The sequence below is a fragment of the Prionailurus viverrinus genome, chromosome D3 (genome assembly GCF_022837055.1).
Source record: "Prionailurus viverrinus isolate Anna chromosome D3, UM_Priviv_1.0, whole genome shotgun sequence".
Classification (NCBI taxonomy): Eukaryota; Metazoa; Chordata; class Mammalia; order Carnivora; family Felidae; genus Prionailurus; species Prionailurus viverrinus.
In genome coordinates this window covers 23,615,969-23,636,496 of record NC_062572.1, presented here as the reverse complement: position 1 = coordinate 23,636,496, position 20,528 = coordinate 23,615,969, and the positions used below count along the sequence as shown (strand labels likewise).

The 20,528-nt window shown below is 47.5% G+C and overlaps 1 protein-coding gene across 1 annotated transcript; it reads right to left on the bottom strand.

The window, feature by feature from the left end:
• Window positions 1–744: 744 nt before the first annotated feature.
• On the bottom strand, window positions 745–20,514 carry SF3A1 (splicing factor 3a subunit 1). The gene is made up of 16 exons (XM_047826837.1): window positions 20,375–20,514; window positions 17,620–17,741; window positions 13,193–13,400; window positions 11,809–12,066; window positions 9,216–9,290; window positions 8,121–8,271; window positions 7,572–7,765; window positions 6,568–6,685; window positions 6,085–6,270; window positions 5,322–5,443; window positions 4,973–5,218; window positions 4,212–4,419; window positions 3,546–3,700; window positions 2,215–2,316; window positions 2,030–2,101; window positions 745–1,230 (listed from the first exon to the last, which is right to left on the bottom strand). Exons 1-16 carry the CDS (start codon window positions 20,435–20,437, stop codon window positions 1,129–1,131), a joined length of 2,382 nt encoding a protein of 793 aa, XP_047682793.1. The 5' UTR covers window positions 20,438–20,514; the 3' UTR covers window positions 745–1,128.
• Between the last annotated feature and the right edge of the window lie 14 nt (window positions 20,515–20,528).

The following is a 20,528-nucleotide window of genomic DNA, read 5'->3' as shown; positions in this document are numbered from 1 at the left end:
AGGAAACAGTTTTCAACAGGCTCTCACCTTCCTTCCTCTGAACACCCACAGCGGCGCCTATGTCCCTGTGATAGCATAATTCCAAAAATAATAGCCGGCGTCTGGCTCTTGCTAGGGAGCAAGGCCTGTGACAAGCATTTTGCACACATTCTTTTCATCTTCTTACTGTGTGGCTGTGGGCATATGATCCACCTTCTCTGTGCCTCAGTATAAAACAGGAATACTCAAGATTATGTAGGTTAAAACTGATGAAACACTTAAAACAATAAACACTAAACTGGTTAAATTTTATAAAATCCTTGGAATGGTTCAAGGCTGTGGCACAATTTAGCATTTTGTAAATAAATAAGTTTAAAAAATGTCATGTCCCTGTGCTCACTCAGGGTAAGCCACCTGCCTAAGGTCATAGAGCCAATCAGGTGATGGGTGATTCCAGGTCTGCAGGAAACTATACTGCCCCCCCCCCACCAACCCCAAGTCTCATCTACATGTATCTCTCTGCTGCCCACTGGCCCAGGAAGTGCATCACACTTGTCCTTGTTCTTCTGTGGTCCTGGCATGTTAAAGGCATTTTGTAGCAATCTGTTAAATACGCAGGGTATGCCTTTGAAAGGTCCAAATGTTTTAAACGAGCCATAAAAAGAAATCTAAGACGGATTCATGAAAGACTTGGTGGCAACAAGAATTTAGTTAAAAGTCCAGCACTCCTCAGAGCAAAAGAGGAGCCAAGTCTCAGGACACTGATTTCACAAGAAGGACACAAGAGGTTTATTAGACAACCCATGGCAAAATACAAAATGATTAATAATGAGAACAACCATATTCTATCAGCCAAGTGCCACTTGGCACTATGATACTATCCCACAGGACATCTCTGGGTTCATATCTCCTAATATGCTACCTAAAGAAATGAATCCCCTCAAATCAAGACTCAAACACAAAGGGATTCCAGAGACCACTGGGAAGGAGAGTGGCTTAGAAAGCTCAGGACCATTTGAATTTCCAAACTTAGTAAGAAATAAAGAAATGTGCAAGGCAGGGTCTCCTGGGTCTGGGGCAGAGGGTGGGGCAGTAGGGGATAGTAGAGGCAAAAACGGCAGTGGCTGAGATCTGACAGCAGGTTTCCCTCTACTTCTTCCTCCCGCCTCTCTCCTTGAGGGCCAGGTGGATGACAGCGCCATTGGCCATGTTGTAGTAAGCCAGTGAGTTGGAATCCTTGATGAAAATGCCCTGGAAAACAGATGGTGTGCTTTAGCACAGGGCAATCTGGCCTTTAACAGTATATAGCCTCACAACTCCCAACATCCATTCACTCTGAACTCAGAGAATACAGGGGCCTGAAAGAAGGTAGGACAATGGCAGGGGGGTAGGGGGGTAGGGGGGTGGGGGGTGGGAGGGTGTAAGGGTGGGACTGAAGGTCTCTGGTTCCCTCCCAGAATGCTCTGCTTTTCCCTCCTTCCTAGTAAGTCACGCTCTTCCTCTTTGTCAACTCCCCAAGAAGTTGGCCCAGACCAACCCCCATGAAATTCTGACTCTCAAATCAGAAGATCTTTAGAGATCAACTAGTCCAAGTCTCATCTGACAGAGCAGGAAACTGAGGCTCAGAGTAGGCATTTGTCAAAGTACTGAGACGGAGAATAAAGCATGCCAGGCGGACACCAGGTTGAGGTGGACTATGACCTCTGTGTCCCTGCACAAAGCCAGGCTACCCCAGACCACACTGGCTGGGATGGCTCTACCTCCCGTTCGTACCTCTACCTCTGGGCCAGAAACCGACCAAATGTCCACCCTAGTCATTAAGGCAAAAAGTTTTTTGGGCCTCACACAAGACTATACTGTGACCCCAGCAGAGTTTCATTCTGTCAGGCTAACCTGCCCTGGCACTCCTAGCCAGCATCATCACTTCGAGGATAGACTCACATGGCCACCCCACATGTCTCCCCACTCCTTTAGATTCCACAGGTCATTAAGCTTCTGCGATGGCAGAGGTGTTGAACCCAAGGGGCAGGAGCACTGATATGTGACCCACCTCATACTGCAGCTTTTGTTTCCCTGCGGGCATACCCGTGGCTTCGTGAATCTTCACCTTGATGACAGAGACCTGTGGGACAGAGAGAGGTCATTCACCTCTTTGCTAAGGTCAGCTAAAGAAAGCTGCCCCCTGAATCCTGGGATCCAGTGCACCTGATGCCAGTTAGCAACACCAACTCATACCTGATCTGTCAGCGGGAGGGTAAAGACCAGAACTTGTCCATTCAGTTTCCATTCAGTCTTATCCTGCATGTTGGGCACTTGGACTTTGATGGACACTGGACCCTGCAAAATAGGACATGGCCATTATGGCCAGGGAACCCTGAGCCCATCAGCAACTATGCTCTCCTATTCCTGGACCAGTCTGAACAATGTCTCCTGTCCATGTGAACTCCTGGACTCTGCTCCAATTCACTATTAAGGCCATTAGTATGATGTCACAACTCATCCCCCCCATTTTCAAGATTTGGGATTAAAGGTCTCTGGTTCCCCCCAGCATGCTCTGCTTTTCCTTCCTTCCTAGTAAGTCACATTCTTCCTCTTTGCCAACTCCCTAAGAAGTTGGCCCAGACCAACCCCATGAAATTCTGACTCTCAAATCATAAGATCTTTAGAGATCAACTAATCCAAGTCTCATTTTACAGAGCAGGAAATATCTTTCCTTACCTTACCTTTACAGAGTAAAGAAATCTTTAAAACGATCTCTACCCTGCCTTTTGGTGAGTCTGGAACCGAAAAAGTAGTAAGAAAATGCCCTGCAAACCCCAGAAGCACCACAGAGAGAATATAAACTGCAAGGTCAGAGACCTAGGCTCCCAACTCAGTTTCCCTGCTAACTAGGTCTCTCTGAGCCTCAACGCCAAGTTTATAAAACAAGTGATCACAACGACTGCATGGTACTGTTGTAAGCACTGAAGAAACAAGTGCCCATAAAACGTGTAGCTCTTGGCACTTCAGCTGGTACTCAGAAAATGGGAACTGCTATCAGAAAGAAAAAAAAAAATCTGGTCAAATGCACTGGGGGAGTGCGGCTAGGACTGTTTCTGCCTCCTCACTAGAGGCGGACAGCTTCCTTAGGCACTGGAAGTGTCAAAGTTCTTATTTCTAGCACCCCAACAGGATCCCCACAACAGGGAGAACTTCAAAGGACTGGAGCCACAGAAGAAGGTCGCAAAGAAATTAAGAACTACACCCGGGATTTCTTCCAGTATTCAAGGTCCCTTCACACTCAAGTCCTACTGCCTACATTAGTCCTGCTGCTTACCAGCTAGTTTTCCTACTGGTCTCCATGATAGTTCACAACAGAGGGACTGCCTATTTGGTCCGATCCTTCCACTGTTGACTATGCATCTACTGTGTACCCAGAAGCCCTTACAGGCTTCCAATAACTGACCCAGGCCCCAGAAGCCAAAACAGTGGGAGAAGAGGGTGCGCCAGGGAGTGTGTAACTGGGGCAAGACTGGGTACCCCCACTAGTCACTCCAGGCCACAGGTGGCACTCTGGTATCACATACCTTATTTCTGCGTAGGAACTCCTCCTCAGGCACAAGGCTGTCCTCTGTCTTCAGTTTCTTGGAGGCAGGCTCATCCTCCATGGGAGGTGGGGGGTGGACAGGGGGCATGGGGGCTGGAGCTGGGACAGGTGCCACAGGAGGAGCAGGCACAAATGCTGCCAAGACAGGAATAAGCAGCCGCATGAGTGGGAGGAAGGGCCCTGGGACTCAGGGATGGTGATAAATGAGGAAAGACTGCAAAGGTGTCCCACTTCTCACAGTCAGGGGTGTGAAGAGTCACTCCTGGCTCAGTCTGAGAGCCAGTAAGTTCCCTGGCAGGGAGACCTAAGAGACTGCCCACACTGGGCAACAGAAGCCTAGAAGAGGGGCAGAACTGATGGATGGAGTAGGTGCCAGCTGACAGCAAGTCTCACTAGGCCTCTGCACCTGTCTGGGGCCTGACCACTCCAGGTGCACAGACCCCAGCTCTGCCACATCAGCCTATCTCCCCTAGGACCACCAGTTCCCCAGCTCCTAGCTCAGGGATTGTTCACATGGGGAAACCAAGGCTCTTCTCTGAGCTGGACACCCAACTGGAAAAGCTGGGCACTACCATCAGCCACTGCTGATGTGCCTGGTCCAAAGTCCTGACCCAATGGCTTGGAAAGCAACATGAGAGACACTGACCTGTCGGCACAATCATGGGGGGTGGGCGGGGTGCCATGATAGGAGGGGCTGAGGGAGGCATGGGCACCACATTGATCCTGGGTGCATGGATGATTGGCGGCATGGGGGCAATCACTGAGCCTGGGGGTAGTCGGACCACTGATGCCATCGGGGGGCGGGGCATGACAGGTACTGCAGACACAACCGTGGTACGAACAGGAGGTGGCATCTGTGGGGAAGAAGGGACACATAGATCACAGAAAACCAAAGGTGGACCTCAATGGCACATATGGCTGGTGATTAGCCACCAGCAACCTTTGAGGATGGGGGCTGGAAAGCTCCGACTGAATCCCCTGGGACTGACAAACTGCAGCCCATGACTAAACTCTGACAGGAACTACGCCAAGAGAGGCCCAGGGTGACATTCTTTCCTCCTGAGACTCAACCAGCTGCTTGTGGCAGACACTGAAAAAGCCACTAAAGAGGCTGACCTCAACTTAGCTTCCTGGAGACAGGCCAACAGTCCTCGAAGACCTGTTAAGCCCTGCAGCCCTTCTCTGCCCCAAGCCTGCTTCTCACTTTTGCCTCCTGCTTCCCTCCCTGTTCCAATCCTCCCACACAGACTAGAGGTTCCCACTTACTATTAAAGAGTTCTTTGTCTCTCAACTTAACCCAAGCAGCCCTTGGGCCCCGCTGCAAGGAAGCTGTCCTTCTCAGCCAATAGAGTCCAACCCCAAAAAGCAAATGCTAAAAGATTAGTCCCAAAGTGGCTACTGGCTTACTGCGGGTGGCCGAGGCACAGAGGTAATGGGAGGGGCAGAGCTAGGAATGTTGGTGGCTGAAGATGGAGGTGGTGGCTGCTGAGGAAGTTCATTGGGTTTGCTGGGACCAATCTTCTCCTTCGTATCATCCTCTGGCACTAGGCCCTTGGCCTTGTGGATGGCCTCAATCTGCTCCTGGAGGGTGATATTGGCCTGGGCAGCCTGCTGGGTCCGCGCCATGCTGCCTGAGTGACCGTCCCAGGTCACCTACAAAGGAAAGCAAAGCCGCAGCTTGTCAGGGCTTCTGAAACTGAGCCCAAGTATAGGAGTGTGAGGGTGGGGAAAGTACTAGGATCCATCAGAATGTCACCTTTTCCTCTGGCTTCTGGATCTCCTCCTCACCAATCTTCTTACCAATGGCTGTTTCCTCTACACCGAAGATGTCAGTACGCCGCTCAGCCAACTGTTTCAAGCTGCTTTCGATATCCAGACCTGGATAGTCACAAAACGGAGGCAGGGAGCAGAAAGGAAAACTAAAACCAGGTGTCCTTCCAACATACCAGCAACTCTCATGGTACAGGGTAGAGGCTGGTCCCATGGAGCAGGCCTGAATCTGGGTCCCAACATAGCATGCCTATCCTCTGAGCCTGGGGAAGGCTGCCCAACCAGCAAAAAGCCCGTACACTAGAGGCTATCCAATTGCTTAACTTACGAAAAGCAACTGGGAGGACAGGGTCACAAAAGCGACAAGTAGCAGTCAGGACTAAAAGCTTAGTCTCCTGCTTCTGGGACAGGTTTCTCTCTATCGTGTCTCATTTCAAATTGCTCAAGGTGCTCCAGCCACCAGAGCCCTCATTCTAAGACAACTCCAAGACGAGCACCCTTCCAACTCTGGGATGTCTGGGATGCCATCCATGTCAGGTATCTGCCTCTGGAGGAGTCTTATGAAGAGTCCTTCTGGAAAACGGGCAGTTCTTTTGTAGCATCACAGACTATACCTATCCTCCAAAGTTTTTGTTGACCTCAATTCTTGCTTTTCATTTCTTTAAAGTCTAGACGTGCCCATGAGTCAAAGGGAGTCAGGGCGGAGTCAGAGAAGGGGTGTGGACTGGGTGGGAGAACCCCCACCTCACCTGGTGCATACACCTCATCATCGCTCTGCTTCTCACGGATGGAGCGGTCTCGCTGCTCCAGCCAGCGGGGATCGAGAAGCCCGATGCGCATGTGTTCCTGCATTTTGCTGGCAGGGATCTTCTCCCCCGTGATGGGAGACACGAGATATTCATCTGGTGCAGGGGCTGGAGGCAGGGGCTTGGAAGCTAAAAAAAAAAACCCAAAAAACAGAGATGCTTGAATGAGAATACTGGGAAGCAACAGACGTTAAGAAATTATTGTTTTATTCATGTGTTACTCATCCAAGACCCATCCATTTAGTGCCATGCTGTACCTAGCACTGTGCAAGGCACCTGGGCACCAAAGAGGACTAAGCTCTGTTCCCTATCACCAGGCCTGCAAAGGAAAAGACTATCAATGCCTTCGCGACCAGCAACCTCGAGCCCTCTTAGAAACAGAAGGTCTGAGGAATATGTGAAGGCAGGAAAGCAGGCAGGCCCTACCTTTAGGGTCATAATCCTTCCGAACAATGACTTGGTCTGGAGTTGGGGGCAGAGGAGGAGGCATGGGTGTCTCTGGGGGTGGGGGCACTTTCTGCCCTTCTTCTTCATCATCTGAACCCTGAAAAGCAAAGCAATGGCAGGACTTAAAGAAGGGCCGACAGGCCATCCCCCTGCAGCTGAGCCCTGGCAGCTCTCAGAGTGGCAAGGAACCTAGGTCCCTGCCAGCCAGCGTCCATGTGCTAAGCCTCTGGGGGCAGCCGAGGCCAGCCGGCAGCCAGCCAAGCTGCTTCCTCACAACATGAATGAGAGTGCTGGGGGCTGTGGTGCTAACACTCCGCCCAGGCATTTCCAGCAGCTGGCACCAGGCAGTCCCAGGAGGCCAAGGGCACTTAAACATGCTGGGGAGGGGTGCGGGGGGCAAGCTGGCACTCAATGGTAGCTGCTCATGGAGCAATGCTGGGAGGGAGAGAAAAAGTCAATTCCCACAGACACAGGAGCCTTTCTTCTCACACACAAATTCTTTCCAAGGGGAGGAGGCAGCTTGGCTCTAGAGGCTCTATGCCTGCTCGGCGGGCCTGCCTCGGAGGGGGTAGAGGCGGTCGAAGGGAAGCAACAGGCTACACTTAGAAAAGGTCTGGGAACTGCTGATCATTTGGGCCCAAGCTCAAATGTATCAAAGCATGTGGTGCAAAGCGTTCCTTAACTGAGAGCTGGCACAGGAGCAGTGGGGAGCAGGGCCTCTGGGCAAAGGGGGAAGGTCACAGAACAGAGCCAGCACAGCTTTCAGATCCTTGCCTGTGAATGAATCTTTGTTGCCTGAGCTGGAAAGAGGTTCTATGCTGCCTGAGTTTGGGCAGCTGCTCAACCAGGATGCCTTATTCAGGACCTGTGCCTCCTTCCAAGGTTCACAAGGGAGGTGGATCTCTGACTCTGGTGGAGAGCACCCCCATCTCCTTAAGCTCCAGAAGGAAAGGCCAGCCCCACAGGCCCTCTCAGAAGCACACCTCATCCATGTCTTGCACTTGGGTGTCCTGGTCCAACTGGGAAGGAGGCTCCTCCGTTTTTTCTTGTTTCTCATCCTCCTCATCAGACTCGACCTCCATCTCAACCTCTTCACTTTCCCCAAACTTCTCATAGCGCTCCTGAATAAGGATTCGGGCCCCCAGCTCCTCCGGCGTGGTAGGGGGAGGGAAGTTTCCTGGCAGAAAGCAATCCAGAGTCAAAGGGAGACCTCCACAGACGCTCTTTATCAGAGGCCCATCTGTCTGCCCTTCCCGCACTGTGAGCTCTCCAAGGGCCAAGGCTGTCTGACTTCTCTCCCAGCTCCAGACACCCACCCAAGGTCTGGCACTAAGTTTGCTCAATTGGGTTTAAGTGGGGGCAATGTGGTAAATCTAAAGTCTTCTGAGAGCAGAGATGAAACATACTGATAAAAACCTCGGGGGCACTGTGCTGCTCCCTGGGAAGAGATGTGTATCTGAAATATCCCAGGATGGTTCTAAGCTCCTGGCTCCCCATCTGGAGTCACACACCTCCCTTCCTCACAGACCTACCTTGCTCATTGGGTTGGAAGTCTACTGTTTCTACCACAACAAAATCATGCCAGTCGATCTGTGCATACGCCACCCGCTCCTTCTCCTTTTCCTCTTCTTCCTTCTTCCTCTCTCGCTCCTGGAACTTGGCCCACTCCACCCGGTAACACACCTGAAGAAACAGAAAACAGCATGATGCTATGCTGAATCAGGGTCAGCTCCTGATGGAGCAGCCACCTTCAATACCTTTACCAAAGCCAGCATCTCCCTTGGAAGAGGAGACTGTTCTGCCTACAAGAGGAAATTCCTGGTATGTGCATCTGGTCTCAGTCAGGCCCAAAGCTTGGACAGAATAAAAATTCTAAATGTCGGGGCACCTGGGTGGCTCAGTCGGTTAAGCATCCGACTTCGGCTCAGGTCATGATGTCACAGTTTGTGAGGTCGAGCCCCATGTCAGGCTCTGTGCGGACAGCTCAGAGCCTGGAGCCTGCTTCGGATTCTGTGTCTCCCTCTCTCTCTCTCTCTCTGCCTCTCCCCCACTTGTGCTCTCTCTCTCAAAAATAAATAAAATGTAAACAAACAAACAAAAAAAATTCTAAATGTCACAGAAACCTTGTGTCTGGGCCCCAAGGGCAGCCATTTGTTATAACCTCAGAGTTTTCTGCTTGATTTGGCAAGAGGCTCTGTTCTCACAGAGCATCAAACTCCGTCCCAGGAAGTCTGTGTGACAACCAAGTACCCACAAAAGCAGCGGCAATCTGAGAGTCTGAAAACAAAACCTTCATGCAGCTACCCAAAACAGGCAGCACCAATATGCCTTCTCTCCTTGACTCTTGAGAACTTGGGGCCTCAAAAGGCATCTGTCACCAGAAAACCTGCTCAGGAGTTGGCTTCTAGTGAGGGCAAAAAAGAGGAAGATCCAGTAAAGCTGAGAGAAAAACAGAAAGTTAGCGACCAGACAATCTAGGTTTCTTTGGCTTTTTGTGGCCACAAGGCCTTTCTTCTCACCACTCCTGTGCCTGGAACACAGCAAGGTACCACCTCAGAGACTATTTCCAAACATGAAACAACCCAAAGTAACTTGCACCATCAGTAACTGGTTATAATTCAGTTTACCTGGTCCAAAACTTCTCGGGGATTCTCAGCCTCTTTCTTGAGCTTTGTAAATAACCCTTTAGGTGGAATCAAGATCTGAAACACAAAAGAGTTAAAGCAACTGTCAGTGCACAACACAGGACAAAGAGGTTGCCTTCTGGAGCCTGTGGAAAGGCATAAGAAAAGTGAGAGCATAGGGTTCCAGGTCCCAATCCCAGCTCCACTTGGCTATGCAACAACTTTGGGCAAGTTACTTAACCTCTGTAACTTGGCTTCCTTCTACAAATGGTGACACCACCACTTAAAGTCAGCACGGTCAACATTAAAAGGTTGCTGCAAGAATCAGCAGGAAAATACACAAATGCACTGCCTATATCACCCAGGGTACAGTCAGCATGTGCTGGCTGCTCTCAGGGCACAGAAATGTTCCTACCCTTTTGCACATGCTCCCCTGATGACCCTACCCAAGACTGCCACCCACAGGCCCTATCTCCTAGATCTCTGTCCCCTGCTTTCTATTTCTCCACAGGATTTATTACCAGCTAACATCCACTGACATTGCACTTGCCTGTTGCCCCCTCACTAGACCAGAAACTCCATAGACAGAAATTAATCTGTTTTCTGTTCACTATTGTTAATTCCAGAATTTGAAATGAATTCTGACAATGAACATACGTTTGACAACAAATGATGGCTTTGTTCAAAACAGCCAGTCATTCTACCTGCCCCAATAGTTTTTTTTTTTTTAATTTTAAAAAAAAAATTTATTTTTGAGAGGGAGACAGAGAATGTGAGCAGGGGAGGGGCAGAGAGAGAGGGAGAAACAGAATCTGAAGCAGGCTCCAAGTTGTCAGCAAGAAGCCCAATGCAGGGCTTGAATTCACAAACCACAAGATCACGACCTGAGCCAAAGTCAGATGCTTAACCATCTTGAGCCACCCGGGCACCCCTCTCCCCCCACAAATAGTATTTATTGTTACTGGTAAACTGGCTCAGCCCACCCCTCCCCCGCCCCCATCCTCTCTATACCTCTATCCCAGGATTAAATCTGCTCCTGGAATCTCCCATGGCTAAAGACAGACACCAGTGCCCTCAGGTTAGAGTACTAAATGTCTATACCCAAGTTCTGAGGGAGAAGAAACAGGAAAGTAACAGAGTAAAAAGGTATCTGGGAACCTTTAACCCTGGAAGTAGTCCACTAGGGAAAATTAACACAGGGCTCACTTAAAATTGATACTGTGTAATTACACTAACCCTTTGGCCTTCAAATGATTGTTATTTTAGCTACTCTACCATTTTTGGATTTGATCATTTTCTAAACGCATACATCTTTGTAATTCTTTCTAGTTACATACTCAGATCAAAATTAGAGGAAATCATTATGAGTCCTTTTAAGTCAGATCTTTAATGTACTGTTTCTAAATAACAAGAAAAGATGTACAAATCATGCCACTAATCAGGAAGACAACCTCCACTACATGTATAACAAGAAAAACAAGCCACTGGCAAATCTGTTATCAGTGTTCTTTGCAATAAATTAATGATCTAATTTTTTAAAATTTATTTTGAGAGACAGAGAGAGAGAGAGAGAGAGAGAGAGAGAGAGAGAAAGAAAATGGGGAAGGGAATCCCAAGCAGGCTCCACACAGTGTAGAGCCTGATGTGGGGCTCAAACTCACAACTCTTATGTGAGATCATAACCTGAGGTGAAGTCAGACATTTAACCGACTGAGCCACCCAGGGACCCCAGATCCAATTATTTTTCAATACCAATATTGACTTGTCCAGATTCTTGATTACAACAATGTAGTATAATAATTAAGATATTTTTAACAGGATAATTAAGATCCAGGTCTTAGGGTCTGGAGTAAAAATGCCAGAGGTCATGTCCCAGCTCAGCAAGCCCTGGCTGTATGACTCTATCCAAATTAACTTTGCTGTGCCCATTTCCTCTTCTATAAAATAAGGAGACCAGTGGCTACCTTAGAGTTTATTAGGAATTAAATGAAAACATGCTACATATACAAGCATTCCATCAATACTGGCTATGCTTATGTTGAATTGTTTCTCAATATCTACTTAAATTATATTCTAATTCCAGGTACTTTTTAGAGTGAAAAACAACATAGGTGTTAAGAGTCAGTGCAGCCACTTACTAGCTGAGACCATGAGTAAGTGACTTCAACTCTCTGAGCCTGTTTCTACTTCTGAAAAAGGGGAGAGGGGAACACATCCTAGGTTCTTGTGAAGATTAAACTGGGCAAAAAGGAGGCAATTATTAACGGCTTGCTTCTTCTCAGGTACTATGCAAGGCAACTGAAAATTTAAATGTACTTAAGAGCAGCTAGTACCATTTGGCTTTGTCACATAGCAGGCACTAACCTAATGACAGTTATCAATCACACGTTTCACTTCTCTTTAAAACCAGCAATCTGTTACATTTAAAAAGAAAAACTCAATAGAAATCAAGACTTTACACTGAACTGGAATTTTTACATCTGCCCAGGGACCCACGGTGGAGTACTGTCCTTGTAGACATGAATAGATTCAGTGCTTCCGCAAGATGCCTTCCTTCCCTAGGCCCAGCACCCCGGCCCCTGCCCTGCCCAGGCACCTTGGTGTACTGCTCCACCAGCTTCGTGAAGTAGTTGAAAAGGCTGTGCTGAGGGCGGAGGAAGTCAAACTGGTAGTTGCGCTGTTCTTTCTGCATCAGCTGGGTCAGAAACTGGCGGCCATTCCTGGCCACAAACTGAGCCGTCAGCTTCACCACATCCAGGTCGAAGGCTGAGATGGAGGGGGGGTCTGCGATGAACTCAAACTCAGGAGGGGGCTCTTTGGGCACGATGGTCTCTTGGATTACCTGGGCTTGGACCTACGATGCAGAAAGAGGGAATGTGAGGCTCGAGGGGGGTGGGAAGACACCCCCGATAGGATGGCATGGACCTCTACGCTTCTGTTAACCATGTGCACATCACTGGCCCATGGTGTGAGAGAATACTAACTCACAAGAGCACCAATTAGTTGGCCAACTGTGGCCTCAACTCCCTGCATGGCTTTGAGCAAGAACCGTGCCCCTCTGTATTTCTGCTGTTGCCCTGAAATTGAGGGCCAAAACTTGGTGGCAGAAGATTCTACAGGAACATGCCATATTAAATCCCATCCGAGGGATATGGAGGCCACAGTAAGCCCTACATGTGTGCAGAGGACCCACTGGAGAGGACTCCACGGTTGTTACCTCATCTGGCCTCCACACAAACCACGAGGTGGACAGAACAGGTACTGTGAATCCTTTTTACAGATGAGGAAACTGAGGTAGCCTGAGGCCCTAGGAGTAGTAAATTGCAATGCAAGGTAACAGAATCTACTTGAACCTTTATTTCCCACTGTAAAACAAGAGGTAGCCTTTGCCACCATGGTTCAGGAAAACAGCAAAGAGAAAGGACCAGTCCAGGTCTATACAGGAGGGAAATTGTGCCAGCCCTTCTTGTCCACACCGACAACCCTTAATTGTCCCTATTTGTGGACCTAGTGAGGATTAGGGTATTAGGGCAGGCCAGATGGAGGGGCCCTGGGAAGGTGAGATGGAAGGGAGGGATGCTCAAGAAGGGGATCACAAGCCACTGTCCTCACTCCACGGTCAAGGCAAAGAGCAGGGGCCAAGAGTTTGAACTCTGGACTCCTGACTGTGGCCTGGGTAAACTGTATTTCCCCAAGCCTTAGGTTCCTCAGCTGTAAAATGGTCACTTTGCTGTCCTCCTTAAGCAGCTGCTGTGAGGTGACAGGAAGACTCCTAAAGCACTGAGCAAAGAGCTGGACAAGCAGTGCTCAGAAAATGCCAACTGTCAACAGTACTTTGCTATCTGAGCCTCAGTAGATAAAAACCTCGTGTCTCTTCCTGGCTGGTAGAGAGGTTTGGAGAGCAGAGTTCATTATCCTCCCCTCTGTGTCCAGGCTTCCCTCTTAGCCCTGGGGATATGAAGGGAGGGGTGAGTTCCAACCTTCTGGGGCAGCTGCTGCTGGGTGGCCTGCTGCTGCTGCTGCATGACCTTGGGGATGGCAGCCGAGGGCTCCTGAGCCTTCCCCTCCTTGAACTCGCTGACCTTGTGGCGGTAGTAGGCATGGTAAGGGTCATTGGGGTTCAAGAAGTTAAACTTGGGATTGTTGATCTCATTCTGTCGTATCCTAGCTTCAAATTCAGGTCCATTTCTACAAAGAAGGAAAGAGAATTAACACTACAACCCTTACAATTGCCTAGACTCAGAACATTACCCATTCAAGCCCCCTTCTTGTCACCACTCATCAAACTAGCCCATCCCTAAGCACTGGAGAGGTCCTCCTGAAACTCTTGTGTCACCAGCCAGAGTTGTCTACCTCCTTCAAGCCTGGGCCAGAACACCTCTACCACAGGGTGTCCCAGACCTCTGTCATTCCTGCAGCCCTTCTGCTAGTCTTGCCATTCCCAAAATTATCTAAGCTACTGTGTTCTTTTAATGAAGTTTATTCATTTTAAGAATTACTTAAAAAGGAAAGCATATACTACTACTTCAAGTAAAAATCAGTATGGCTTTACTAACAAAAGGAAACATAAAATTAAACATAATGAAAACAAAGTAGTATCATTAAAGTCTAGTTCAAGGTTTCCTGAGACTGAGGCCAGATCTTAGTTAAAAAGAGAGAGGACAAAGAAAAAAAAAAAAAAAAAAGAAAGAAAGAAAGAAAGAGGACAGAGGGCTGGAGTACTGTTAAAGATACACTAGCACCAAACTGACACTTTGTCCTTTGGGTAACCACAAGGATTGAGAAAAACATCAAAACACAGACCATTTGATGTAATGCTTTGTCCAAGTACTACCTTGTCCAAAGTAGTACTTTGTCCAAGTACTACCACATCACCCCATTTACTAAGTGAGGCCCACACTGGAAAAACTGCTCCCCAAGGACATGATCTGTGCTGCTATGTAAGGCACATTCAGATAACGAGGGGAGCGGTAAGAATAGAAGGGAGGTCTCTACCTCTCTCGGTAGCTGAGACAGTTTTCCACATAAACCCCAGGTCCCCAGTTTGCATTCCTTTAAAACTTCAGGATTAAAAAAAAAAAAAAAAAAAAAAAATTCCCTGTCGTGAAATTTAGGAAACCCTGATTTTTAGAGAGCCCAATGGCAATACTTCAAGGTGTCAGACATATACACCATCTGTGTCAGTCAGAAAGCACGTTAACCCTAAAGACATAAGATATGGACAATATTCATATTTTGGGTTCACTAACAATTCTTCAAGTTATCAACCCTCCCCGCTCTTTTTTTTTTTAATTTCCTAGATTACCAGTTTATTAAAAAAAAAAAAGATATTTTAAAGGGTAAAAATGAACAGCCAGATGAAAAGACACACAGGGATAGGTCTGGTAGGGTCCTCAGCACAGGAGATTCTGTCCCTGTAGAGTGTGGGGTGCACCACCCTCCCAGCACCCCCTCAGATGTGTTCTTACTTACCGACCTGGAAGCTCTCTGAATCCCATCAGTTAGGGTTTTTTATGGAGACTTAGTTACAGAGGCATGATTGATTAAATCACTGGCCACTGGCGAGTGAACTCAATCTCCAGCCCCTCTACCCTCCCCACCCCCAAAATTGGGAACCCAACCTTCTCTTTGACTCAATTTCCCATGTGTAAGATGCAACTAATACTACCTTCTCTCTCTACCCTGGTGTACTGAGATCAAATCAGCTAAGGAGATGCCAAAGTTTTTCTGAATCATAGGTTGGCCTGAAATCCAAGGGCTGTCACTCCTATGAAACTTAGAAAGGGCTGTTCCACAAACATTAGAGATGATCTGGGTATTAGATGTCTGTGGGGCTTCCCTCACTACTCCAGACAGAGCCCAACACTCAGAAGATGCTCCAAAATCATCAAGGGATGGTTCTAGGGGCTGCTGGTAGCAGGTTGCTCCCTTTCTTCAGACTTTCACACCCTGGCCCTATTAGTTGAAGAGAGGGCAGGAGACAGGGTACATAAAGGCAACACTGTGCCCCAGATTAGCAACCGTAACAAACTGCCATGGCAGTGGTAAACACCCAGGCTAGCTACTTTGCAAGCTCTGGCCACACCCTGTAGCATGAATAACACCATGAGGTCTCAATTTGACAGTACATTAGTCCAACTGGAACCTCCTACTTGGGGAAGAAGCATCTTTCCCTCTCTTATAATGCAAACCATATATGAAGAGGAAGGTAAGTGCACACTTAGATATTGCTAAACTAGACAATCATACCCAGCAAACGCCCAGGGCAGACAAAGGGCTGCTAAGAAAAGGGGGCTCTGGTTGCTTCTTCTATCACTGCCTCCTAAGCCATAACCTTACCACATCTGGGAATAATCTGAAAGAAAAAAAGAAGGCAAGAATGTTTGTTCCAAGAGATTCTGTTCTTTTAAATTAACTTAATGTTAATTTTAGAATTATGTTCTCTAACACAAGGAATAGATTTCAGCAGAAAAAGACATGATTCTGAGTCAACCCAGCTGGTGGGACTTTTTAAGGGTAATTTCCACTTCAGTTTCTTGACAGGAAAATTCAGGAAAGACCAAACCAAGAGAGAAAAAACTTCTTTCGGAAAAACATACTCAGTGATTTTTACTGTATGCTCCATCAATCAATATATGTGACCCAACAGAAGTGAAGTAGAGGGTCCTGCATGCTTTCTTTATCCCCGAGTGGGATGGTGCTGGTCTGTTCCTTCATTGCAATGTACATGAAAGCAAGTCCAGATTTTAAAAATGCCTACAAAGCAATCACCTTAGCCAAAAATAAATCTAGAAATATGGAAGCATACATTTTTATTTTTAAGAAAACTTGGAAACTCTTATTTCTATGGCAGCAGAGGCTGGCACAAAATTATTGGAAAGCTACTTGGCAAAATGTTTAAGAAAATCTTTAAAAACCCTCTTTCAGCCACTTATGTGCCACACAGAATTCTCTTCTAAGGAAACAATCTAGAAGGGAAAGAAAATGCTCAGATTTCCCCACAGCTTCATTTGCCAAATTGAAATGTTGGAAACAACCTTGAAGGAAAATATAGAGGAGACTGCCAAGTCCAGGAAGGAACATCACCTCAGCATGGTGTATCAAGGACGGCACAGCATCAGGGGACCACGGAGCTACATGGGAAAAGGCTTATAACACAACACAAAAGGGAAAAGCAGGATGTGAAAGTATCTACTAGTATTAAAGGATCTAAAAAAGGATGCCAAGGCCCAGAAGGAAACCGGAAAGTGAAAACAGCTGGTAGAAACTATTCTGGTAGTGAGACTGTGGTGATTCTTCCTCTAACACCCTATTTATTCTGTTTTTAAATTATCAGGGGGAAGAGAGAAGTATGAGCGTTGCTATGAGGTACTAAACATTTATCATAAACACAACACTTACTGCCCTAAATCTGACTGTTCAATCAAGCACAGAACAGATTTAACGCAATACCCAAGTGAATCAAAGCCTTTGAAATGTAATAATATGAATCTGCATGGAGCCTGACAAGTGAAAGCCATCAAGCAGAGTAACTTCTACCTTTCATTATATTAGGGGGTTGGGAAAGGAAGGAGTCCTGTATTACATGATGTACTGTGATGGGGATGCTGCCTTGGGGTCAAGGAGTGGCCCTTTGGAGTATATGCCCTGACCGAAGGCAGGAGTCTATTCTAGGCCAGCTACTTCTTCCATGCAATGAGCTGTCTGGTTGCCCACAGAAGCCAGAAATCCAGATTTATTGTGCAATCTCCACATTTTTCAACAGTGGCAACTAATTCTAGTTTTAAAAATATATACTGTGAAGAAAAACAAGAGCTCTGTAGGTTGCATGAGGCCTGCTGGCTGCCAAAGAATATTTTAAACTAGGGGACGTGTTGACCTTTGGAGTCAAGTGGCCATCAAGAAGATTCCATCTGAGGAAGTGGGAGCGTATATAAGATGCGGAAGAGTGAGAGGAACTCAGACTGACTTCCATGCCATCCACGAAGACTGCTGACACATGCAGCTCAGTCCCACTCCTCCTCTCCTGCCTTACAACAACTCTGAGGTGGTATTTTATTCCATTTTACAGATGGGTCAGTTGAAGCTCTGAGCACAGTTCTTACATACTGAGAACAATCAACTCCTTTCTTTGTCTTCCTCAGGTCAGCAGCTCAGACTATCATACTATCATACAGTAGTACAGACACACATACTATCCATGACAAAGCAACTTTCCAGGCACTTCCTCAGGCCCATTTTGGAAGCACAGGTTCCTGGTGACTCTGGGACTGGGTGTGATTCACATTCTGCCCCTACCATGCTGTGCTGTAGACACCAATCTTGCCCACTGCCTACCTCACCGCCAGCTTGTGGTGTCAGATGAGCTAACAGGCCTAGGCTGACAACGCAGAAGCAGCTACATTACCTGGCCACAAAGCTGGCAGTCTTGTCAACGATATTCCTGACCTCTGGAGGAGGATAAATAATTCCCACCACTGGCTTGGAGGGAGTAGAATCCTCCTTTGAAGAAGCTTCTTCTTCTGTGGGCTGTGAAAACAAGAAAAGGAAAATAATGTCTTAAAGTTCCTGATTTGGGACTGGATCCCCACTGTCAAACTCCTCTAAAATATTATTGAGAATGTAGACTCTCTTCCGTGGACATTCCTCTAGTTAGGACCCTCTGTTCCAGAAAAGTGGTTATCTTAACTGCACTATACTTGAGTGGGACTCTCCTGGGGAAACCAGTGAAAAAAGCAGCCTCCTTGGCTCCCTCACAGGCAAGTGGTCTCAGTGACACTGGGAATCTACATTTTTACCAAGTGCCCCGGTGATTAAGATGGGGGATGGGGGTGAGAATCTGACCACATTCTAAGAAACCATCTCCCAGAATTCAGAAGGCCATGTCTGCACCTAGGGATGTGCCTGGCATGGAATATTTAATGATTGTTTGCTGAATAAAGAAACAGGAAACTCTTTGCTGACAACTCCTTATGCCCCTTTCCTCTGCATCTATTCCAGTCTTAACCACCACTCAATGCACAAATGTTCTGTGAAACCCCACTGGAATACCCAACATCAACTGTCCCATAAACTCCAATATTCTTTCTTTACTAGCTTCTTCTCCTTAGTAAACAAAGGGTCCATCTCTCGTCTTAAAAAAAAATAGCAGCACCCCTGCCCTCACATTCTTTTCTGCTGCTGTCCTCTCCCCTCTTCCTCTGGTAAATATCCTGAGTTCTCTGTCTTACCATTCCTACCTCCTCACCTCCCATCCATTTCAAGTGCTCTTGCCAAAGTAAAAAATGCCAAATACAGCAGCCATCTGATCATGTGACCAGTGACCATGCCTTCACAAAACTCTCTACTCCTCAACTCCTAGGTCCCATTCTCGCCTGTCTTTACTTCTTGCTCACCATTCCATCCAAGTTTCCTTCCTAGCTCCTGTTTCATCTTCTGCCCTAGGGCTCCCCCAAATTCTATTCTCCAAGGTATTCACACTGTACTCAGGCACTCACAACCATGTCCTCTACTTCCCCTACCACCTCTAGGTTGAACAATCCAGCCCAAACTGATGTCCCAGATCACTCTTATGTGCCAGAGAACTTTAGATCCAGCTGACTCCCGGGCACTTTCTTCTCTAACCACTTTCCTTATGAATGGTCAACCATGCACTCAGTCATTCAGGCCAGAAACATGGGCCTCCTCTCCCTTCCTCAGCCTCCACATTCGATGATAACATTTACCAAGAACGTAGTGGGTTCCATATACTTTTCTAAAAACTTTAAATAGATTAACTCTTATAAGAGCCTTATGACGTGAATACTCCATTTACAGATGACAAAATTGAGGAATGTAACGCTTAACTGGACCAAAGAGCAGAACCAGGATTCCAACACATGACTTTAGCTGCAGAGTCTGCACCACCAGCCATTTTGTGACTTGAGCTTGCCCATCCCGTCTGTCTCACCCCCCTGCCACAATCTAAGCTAGGCCCTCAGCATCTTTTGAATAACTGTGCTCCTAGCATTTCTCATCACAACCTGCCTACCTGAATTTCTGAAACACAAACATGTCATTATCCAGCTTAAAACTCTTCCCTTTCTCCCCACTGTGTACTAGAAAAAGTTCAAATCCCCCCAAATGCATCTTTTGCCACTCCTTTCCAACCCTACGCTTCAACCACACTTTTTAATTTACTCTTGATCTGAGACACCACCTGATGCCTACCCTGGTGTTTTTGCAATTATCTGGTATGACCTTGTTTACTTTTCCCCAAATGACTGGGAAAATACCAGGGGTACTGACATACTTAAATATTTGTGCTAAGGGTATGGACCTCTTCTCTCACGTACTCTGCTGTATACTGAACCCAAAGCAGTAATCAGCACACCTGTATGTGCTCAATAAAGGTTTGCTGAATGAATAAAGGATGCTATTTCCCCTTTCCAATCACCTATCTGACAAACCAATTCATCTTTCTAAAAACAATTTACTTAGCATTCATGTGGGCTTCACCTACAGGGCATATCACACCACACTGCAATGATTTACACACCTCTTTCCCTCTCGGTTGATTTAAGAGCTGGCTGGTATCAATTATGGTGATTAAAGCAATAAACATTTGTTGAGAATTCACTTCTATCTGTCTCCCCACTAGAACCGTGAACTTCATAAACTAGCTGTGCTCCATTCATTCTGGTTCAGTCGGAGCCTCACACGGTGGTTGGCTTAAGGGTACGCAAAGAGTAGATACTGAGAACTACCACAAATGTACCCTACAGGCTGGGAAGTTAGGGATTACTGGGCAAAAGCCAGAGGGCAGGGTGAGGAGAGGCAGTACCACAGAAAACCTGCAAGTGAGCTGGATCGGTGTTTCTCAACCGTTAACCAATCACCTTGAGATCTTGCTAAAATGCATTAGTATTTAGTTCTGGCATTTCTAATGAACTCCCAGGTGATGCTGATGCTGCTGGTCCGCGAACCACACTTTGAAAGACCGCTTGTTTCGCTACCCGAAGGCAGCGTAGGGCGGGAAGCGCGCTGCCTCCTGGGACTTGCAGTCCCTCCAAGCCCTAGTAAGCGGCCGCTTCTTCCTCTACACGAGTGAAGAGCGCCCGCGCCGGAGAGGAGGGCCCAGGCCGAGGCTTAGGCTGCCGATTAAGGTGCGGGGGTCGCGGTACCTGTTTGGGCTCGGTGGCCGCCGGCGGCGGCGGGGGCACCGCCTGCACGGGTCCGGCCGGCATGACTGCGACGCTCAGGGCTGCCAGTCCGCCTTGTTGAAGGTGAGCGGTGCTGCGTCAAAGCAGCTCCCCGCACGGACGATACGACAAGCTC

Excerpts from the sequence above, each read along its gene's own strand:
- SF3A1 (XM_047826837.1), bottom strand. The coding sequence starts at position 20,437 with ATGCCGGCCGGACCCGTGCAGGCGGTGCCCCCGCCGCCGCCGGCGGCC. Across the intron at positions 9,291-11,808 it reads TGGTGGAGCAGTACACCAAG|ATCTTGATTCCACCTAAAGG; the intron begins GTGCCTGGGCAG and ends TTTGTGTTTCAG. Across the intron at positions 4,420-4,972 it reads CTGTGCCTCGGCCACCCGCA|ATGCCACCTCCTGTTCGTAC; the intron begins GTAAGCCAGTAG and ends TCTTCCCCACAG.